Raw genomic sequence first — 7,798 nt, 5'->3', positions numbered from 1 at the left:
GAGCCGCAGGTGTGCGGGGCGGCGGGCCCCTCCGCGGGACACCCTCATCACGCTGTGCCCTTCGGGTGACCTTCAGTGTGGTCACTGCGCCTGTCCGGGCATGGGAAGCCTGAGCTACAGCCTCAGCAGGCTCCCTCTTCCTGTAGCGGAGGCGTCTTTCATCCCTCCAGCGGCCCCGCCCGGTCCAGCTGTGGCTGTAGTTCCTCAGGCCAGGCCCTTCTGCTCCACCTGGGACCTGCCGGTCGGGGAGGCCTTTCCTACATCCAGCACCCACCCTCTGCCGTAACCCTGAGGCCCCACACCGTGTGCACTACCGTAGGCTGTGCCCCAGAGCCAAGTCCAGCCCTGGGCTCCGCAAGGGCACCCTGCCATTGGCCTGGATGCAGGTCAGCCGCTGAAGGATGAGGGCACTAGAAGCCAGGAGGGTGGATGCCCATCAGGAGGCACAGGCTTGTGGCAGCCTGCCCTGCTTCTCTGCCTAGGGGTGATACCTCAGTTTTATCACCCCAGGGGCCTGGCCCTAATGCCCTTCTGCCCACTCCCGACCCTGAGCCAGGGTTCCAGCTCAGTTCCCACTCCTCCTCCACCAGGACCTTGGCCGGGCTGCAGCTGGGGTGGCTCAGCACCCCTGAGAAACAGCAGGGAGCCCAAGTTGGGTACATGTTTCGTCTCTGTACCACCGTGCCCACTTAACCCCACCTTCCTCTGACCACACGCTCCTGCAGTTCTCAGGAAATGGATGCAGTGGGCAGAACAAGTTTAGAGAGGAAGCAGAGGCCTCTGGCTGGTCCCATCCGGCCCCTCCCACCTGGGTTCTTCCACAGACCCTGCCTCTGTAGCTGCAGGGGCTGTTCTGGGAGTGGTCAGGGGCTGAGGAGGTGGGGCCTATGGGAGCTCCTAGAGAGGCCAGGGACAGGGAGGGTTTGCAAAGGGCTGGATGTGGGAGATGTGTGGGGGCCTCCTCCCTTGCCACATCCTCACTGGTGTCCCCCTCCAGGCCCATATGATGCCCAGGAGTGAGCTGTCCTGAGACACCTGCCTGTCTCAACACCTGCTCAGCTGCCAGCACCACCACCATGGAGTCCAGGGCAAAGTCGGCCAGCAGTCCGAAGCCAGACACTAAGGTGCCTCAGGCCCCTGCTGAGGCCAAGGCCTCTCCAGCTGCTGATGGAAAAGCCCCCTTGACCAAGACCGGGAAAAAGGAGACCCAAGCCGAGAAGCAGGAGCAGCCAGCAGCCCCTGCCTCTGGGAAGAAGGCCCCAGCCAAGGCTGACCCTGTCCTTCTCAACAACCACAGCAACCTGAAGCCAGCCCCCACAGCTCCTGTTGTCACTAGCAGTCCTGAGGCAACCCCAGAGCCCAAGGGCCCTGGGGATGGAGCGGAAGAGGATGAATCTACCACTAGGGGCCCAGGGGGCCAAGGTCCTTGGCCCTGTGAGAACTTCACACCCCTGCTGGTGGCTGGGGGTGTGGCTGTGGCAGCAGTGGCCCTAATTCTTGGTGTGGCCTTCTTGGCCCGGAAAAAATGATTCCTTGATGCTCAGTGTCGGGGGGCGGGGGTGCACAGAGCCACTTCCTGTACAGAACTGGGAGCTAGTGCATGCGAGTTTACAATACCTATCTATATCTACACACATACATCGTATCCTATACATATATGTACACCCCTTCCCCCATGTACACAGCGGGAGAGACTGACAGTGAGCCACCTCTGCTGACCCCAGCACAGTCCCCTCCAAGCTGTAGGACAGGAGCTTGGGCTCTGGGCTTACAGGGCAGAGCTTACCTGCAGGGTTAGGAAGGAAGGAACAGACCCTGTGTGTGGCTATCTGCCGGTCTCCAAAGGACCAGTGGTGGGATGGGCAGGCCCTGTGGGTCCCTAAAGGGTGTGGTAGCTCATGTCCCCTGTCCTGCTCTGGACCTGATGATGCGGGTATTGCCCTGAGGTGAGTGGCCCATCTGCAGAGCCGCCTCTACCCACTGCCTGTGCTGTGGCTGAGGGAAAAGACAGCTGGGTACTGGTCTTGGCAAGGGCTCCTGGAAGTTCTCCTTTTCCAGCTTGTGTCCCAGTGGAGACCCAGCGACTAGGAGCACACCACATTTCCCGGGGAATGCTGAAAGTCTGGCAGGGAGGCAGGGGTTCAAGGAGGATCTCCTCTCCCTGTTATGCCTGCCGACACTCCCAGCAGACCATCCCTCCTGCCTTCACACAGCATCCCCATCCAACAAGCGTATAAATGCAATAACAGGTAGAGTAGAACTGCTTGGTGAGTGGCCATCACCCACCGCCCACTGCCTGCAGGGAGACAGCGGCACAGCCCTCTTTCCCATGCCTGGCCCTGGCCTGCCCCTGGTATAGCGGCAGCAGGCAGGCTTCCCAAAGTCACAGTGGCCACTGTGGGAGTAATGACTACACTTGGTCAATATCACAGGAACCCTGGGCCTGGGAAGAGGCTGAGTCTGAAATAAACTCTGCTGTTTAAAGGCTGGGCTCGTGTCCTCACCTGTGTCTGCTGCGAGGGGCAGAAGCTTTCTGCTGGCGCCTGGGGACACACCTACACCTAGGCTTCACAGACTGCAGGCAGGAAGCCCTGGGTCCCTTGTGGATCTACCCACAGCCCCAGCGAGCTTTGCCCATCCCAGAGGCCCCTTCCCTGACCTTCCAGAAGGACACCAGGCCTGCAGGACAAACCTAGACCTGGGCTTGGCTACACAGCGTAGGGCACGAAGCTCCTCAGTCCTCTGGGAGCTCCATCCGAGGGGAACAGAGGAATCTACAGGAGGTCACTTCTCTTCCACAGCTCTCAGCCTGTTCTGGCCTAGCGTCCAATTTGGGGGATCAAGGCCATGCTGGGCCCAGGAATGCTCTTTGGGCTCCACCCCAGGAGTGTCAGGCTGGTGGGTGGGGCTCCCCCTCTTCCTCCCCTAGGCTACCTTCCAGCTGGTGGAAGGGGCACAGGGCTGTCTCCTTCCTGGCCCATTCATTCGGTACCTACCATGCCCAAAGCACATCCACACAGCCGCACCCCAGGGGCACACAGCTGCAGGCAGCTGCCATAGGGAGAAAACAGCAGGCTGAAGACCTCACCCGGGCCACCCTCACCGCCTTCTCAGGCCTGGGCTGCCCGACTTGGGCCTGTTCAAAGGGAGGGAGAGTTCTGTACCACACAGGTGCAGTGCTGTTCTGTGCCTGGTGGGCCTCTCACCCTGCCCACCCTCCAGACCTCTGTCCCATTCTATCTGGCCCATGGTCTGCACTTCAAAATAGACAGTTATAGTCTCAGCAATCTGGGAAGCTGAGGCAGAAGGATTTCACACTCAAGGCCATCCTAGAATATAGTGGGTCCCTGTCTCAAAAACCCAACAGACAAAGCAGTGTCAGATATTTCGGTGGAGCACCCCAAGCTGCAAGTCCAAGGGTGACCCTCCAACCTGCAACATTCCTCCCACACTGCTGCTTCCTTCATCGACTGTTAGAGGAGGAAGTAGATTAAAAATGCCGGCGCCAAAGGTACAAGATCCCAATAATGAATTAACTACTGTATACCTAAAATGTATCAATAAACTCAGTGAGAAGAAAAAGAAAAAAAATGCCCGCATCTCTGGGGTCAGGGATATATCTCAGCGGTGCCATGCCTGCCTGGCAAAGCACAAGGTCCTGAGTTCAATCCCTGCTACAAAAAAAAAAAAAAAAAAAAAAAAAAAAAAAAAAAAAAAAAAAAAAAAAAAAAAAAAAAAAAAAAAAAAGTCTGTACCTCCAGCCAAAGCAGGAATGAAAATGCTTGTGATGCTTGCTAAGTTGGATCTGGACTGTCCCCTAAGGCCTGTATGGTCCCCAGCGTGGCACTGTTTAGAGGTTATAGAATCTTTAAGGGAGGTCCTTGTGGGAGGTCCTCAGGTCACCAGGAGTGTTCTCACCCCTACCCAGGGATTTAATCCAGGGCCTCTGCACTGAGCAGCATTTCCAACTGTTTTCGTTAGCTGCTATTTTGAGACAGGGTCTCACTAAGTCCTCCAGGCTGGGTTTAAACTTAAAATCCTCCTGCCTTTGTCTCCCACAGTGCAGGGATTACAGATGTGGGTACTGTGCCCAGCTAGGGGCATGTGCCGAAAGGGTCTGTAGGACCCTAGCCCCTCCCGCCTTTCTTGCTTTTGGGATGAAGCGTGTGGTGGTTTTGCTCCCCCAAGGACACCTACTGTGACACTGCCCCACCCACTGCAGGCTCAAGCCCACAGACTCTGAAACCATGGCCCAAGATGAACCTTTTCTCTATGAACTATCATCCAGGCATGGTGGGGGCACACCTGTCACCCCAGCACTTGAGAGATTGAGGCAGGAGGATTGCTACAAGTTCAAGGCCAGCCTGAGCTACATAGAGTGTTCAAGTCCACCCAGACTGCACAGTGAGACCCTGTCTCAAAAACAAAAACAAACCAAAAAACAAATTATCTCTAAGCCCATTCACACTTTGTGCAGCCAGCATCACCATCCACCTCTAGGACTTTCCATCTCCCCAGTTCAAGGTCTGCCTCCAGCCCCTGGGACCCACCACCCTACTTCCTGTCTCCAGGGACCTCATGACTCAAGAGCACAATGTCCTCAAGCTTCACCCATGTAACATATCAGGTTTCTTTTGGGGGAGTGTGAGGGGGTACTGGGGATTGAACTCAGGACCTTGTGCTTGTGAAGCAGGCGGTGGAACCACTTAAGCTAGATCCCCAGCTTTTTTCAGGGAGTACTGGAGATTGAACCCAGGTCCTTCACACTGAGGTACATTCCTAGCCCTTTTTGTGTGTGTAGACAGGGTCTTGCTAAGTTTTGCACACTGGCCTCAAACCTGTGACCCTCTGGTCCTGGCCTCGCAGAGTTCTGCACCCGAAGAGTCATGATGTTTGAGCTGAGTAACAGACTGGATGGTCCACATTTTGTGTGTCCTCATATCTGTCCATGGACACCCAGGATGCTTCCATCTCTGGGCTCTTAAGGGTATACAACATTCCTGAGACTCTCCTTATTTCTGGGGTCTGCCCAGCATTACTGCCCCTCCACAGCAGGCATGCTGCACAGTGGCGGCCTGTGAGTACCCCAGATTCTGCCAATCCCAACGAGAACTCTGGCCTGTTTGGTTGGCTGTACTGAGCTGGCTCCTTTCATCATCCAGGTCTTTCTGTCAGTCATCCATGTCTTCCACTCCGAACCAGAGCTCATGCGTCCGCTGGCTGGAAAGCCTTCGCCTGATCTGAGGAATTTCTATGCATTACACATCTAAGGTTTTGCCACCCAGGACACTGCAAACTCTCAGTTCATAGCTTCTGGAGCAGAGGTTTCAATCCATCCCTGCACATCTGGAACGATTAGGAGACCATCCTGCCATGCTCCAGTCCAACAGCTGGTGTGGACTCACACTGGCCTAGTCCCCAGGCACTGAGGTTCCAGGTGCAGCTCACACTGTCTCCTTCCCCACAGGAGGCCTGATGGCCCCTGCCACCCCACACAGTGACACTGTATCCTCTAGCTCCTGCTTCTCAGCACATCTGTCATGTGGCACTGTCACTGTCACTGACTGGCCTTTTTATAACCATCTTGTCGCTCCATTTCTTTGTAATTTCCCACTTGGCTCAGCTCCTGGTGTCCCTGCCAGGGAAATGTCAGAACCTGGTGGCACACATCCCTGAGGCCCAGGTCTTCAAAGGTCCCCAAACTGGAGTAACATAAGGATTCTTCCAAATGAAAAAAAAAAAAAAATCCTCAGGAACATTAGGGCTGGTTAAATTATTTTTATTATAGAACAACTTTTAAGATATGAGCAAATACCAGACAGGAAAAATATTCAGTATTTAAAAAAGCACACATATGCTGTCAAATCTAACATAGAAAGACAGCATTATTTCAGGGACAAAGGCATCTGTGCCTTTGACACTGTTGGAGGGAGGCCCTGCCTCACTGTGAGGTCCAGGCTGTGCCCCCACCCTGCTGCCCTGTGCTCTGAGCCCCCAGCCCTTTGGTCCTCAGATTTTGCTTTTGGAGCACTAGTGCCAGGCTCTTAGGTCCACTCGTCTTCGTGTCGAGAGTCAGTGACACATCTGCAAGAAGCATGGCAGGGCTGGGCACATTGTTTTCCTCTCTAGCACGCCTTCCCACCTCCCAAGAGCATGCAGCTTCTCTCTGGGGACCCCCCGAGAATGTATTCTTGGTGTGACTACTGATTGTCTCATCACCCCACCCTCTGAGGTGTGGGTAGGAGAGGCCAGTGGAACTCTCAGGGCCCAGGTCCCAAGGCCCAAGAGAAGGCAGATGTGAACCTGCACCCAGCAGCTATGTCTCCAGACACCAAGTGCCAGGGAGGACACAGTGCTCCTGGGCCCCTGCACCTCAGTGGTCAGTCTGGTAACAATGGTGCAGAACAAGGGCTGCACTGCCCACTGCAGGCCACAAGGGCAGGGTACATGTCCCAGCAGGCATGTGCACCCCTTGACGGGAAGGCAACACTGATGTGGCCTTCCTGGAACTTGACTCTGATTGGCAGAGGCCAGTTGGACTTGGTCCCCATCACATTCCACCTCACGGGACGTGGACACTCACTGATAACTTCCTCTAGGTCCTTCTGATATCCTGAGCCTGTGACTGTTGCAGAATCCAAGAGACAGGAAAGACCAATGGGAAACAGGAGGACTTTACTCTAGATTTAGGTGAACACTGGCTCAATAGTTTTGTAATTTAGCCTTGAAAGAAGACAGAGCTTTGTGATCTTTTTTTTCCCAGTACTGGGACTCCAATCAGGACCTTGCACTTTGGAGGCAGGCACTAAATCATCAGCCCATCTTTGTGAATCTTGTGAGAATAAGATGACATAAACTTTGTTCATATGACACAGTTGCCAATTTTATCTGTATGAGAATAAGGAAGGAGTTATGGCTACAGGGTAGGAAGACAGTGATGCAGGGGGGATTGCCCAAGGCTGTGAAAAATTTGTTTTCCTTTAAGTCCGGTATCATTCCCTTTTCCTTTTGATGCTTCTGATAAGTGTTTTCGTTTTTTTTGGTACTGGTATCAAACTCGGGACCTTGCACTTGTGAGGCGGACATGGCACCGCTGAACTAAATCCCCAGCCCAATATGACAAGTTTTAATAGCACCATCATCATTATTATCAATTTTCTTGTCACAAGGGGCTGGCTCCCTGCTGAGCAGAGGTAGGTACTTGGTCAGAGCCATTAGTTGGGTGATAATGTGTGTTTATCAATGTCTCTATGGTTGACTGAATTTTTTGACAAGTAGGGATAAGAGAGAAGGGAGAATTATAACAAAGACGATAAGATACTTATGTTGTTGTTGTGACTCTACGTTGATTTTCAGTTTTTAGCTGTGCATGAACTGGCTAGCTTCCAGAGTGACCAAAGGAGGACTGTCATTTTCACGTCAGCCATGTGAAGACGAGTCACCTGCTGGAGTGATTAGAATAAGGCTGTCATTTCTGGTAGTGGTCCAGTCTCATCACAGGATCAGCTGGTTTGGGTCATCTGAATCCTGCTGGCTGGTCCACTTTTCTTGGGCTGTTGGCTTTAGCCAACTGTGGTAGATCTAAGACAGTTCTTGCAAGTTTAACAGCAGTGGGGTGGACAGGATTACAGTATGAGGCCTATCCCATGTGGGGCCCAGAGTTGTTGGAATTAATTTATTTATTTATTTATTTATTGGTACTGAGAATGGAACTCTGGTCCTTGCACTTGCAAGGCAGGCAGTGGCACCACTGAGCTAAATCCCTGGCCCTGAATTCTATTGTTTGATCGAAACAAAG

General features: G+C 53.6%; 1 protein-coding gene across 1 annotated transcript; it reads left to right on the top strand.

The window, feature by feature from the left end:
- Positions 1-997: 997 nt before the first annotated feature.
- Cend1 (cell cycle exit and neuronal differentiation 1) lies at positions 998-3,527 on the top strand. Its single transcript, XM_033764036.1, has one exon. It carries the CDS (start codon positions 1,077-1,079, stop codon positions 1,527-1,529), a length of 453 nt encoding a protein of 150 aa, XP_033619927.1. The 5' UTR covers positions 998-1,076; the 3' UTR covers positions 1,530-3,527.
- Positions 3,528-7,798: the final 4,271 nt, after the last annotated feature.

This window comes from Fukomys damarensis, unplaced genomic scaffold (assembly GCF_012274545.1).
Source record: "Fukomys damarensis isolate Sample0158 unplaced genomic scaffold, DMR_v1.0_HiC HiC_scaffold_16, whole genome shotgun sequence".
NCBI lineage: Eukaryota > Metazoa > Chordata > Mammalia > Rodentia > Bathyergidae > Fukomys > Fukomys damarensis.
Note: the sequence above shows the minus strand (reverse complement) of the source record. Positions and strands in the feature narration are given on the sequence as shown.

Excerpts from the sequence above, each read along its gene's own strand:
- Cend1 (XM_033764036.1), top strand. The coding sequence starts at position 1,077 with ATGGAGTCCAGGGCAAAGTCGGCCAGCAGTCCGAAGCCAGACACTAAG.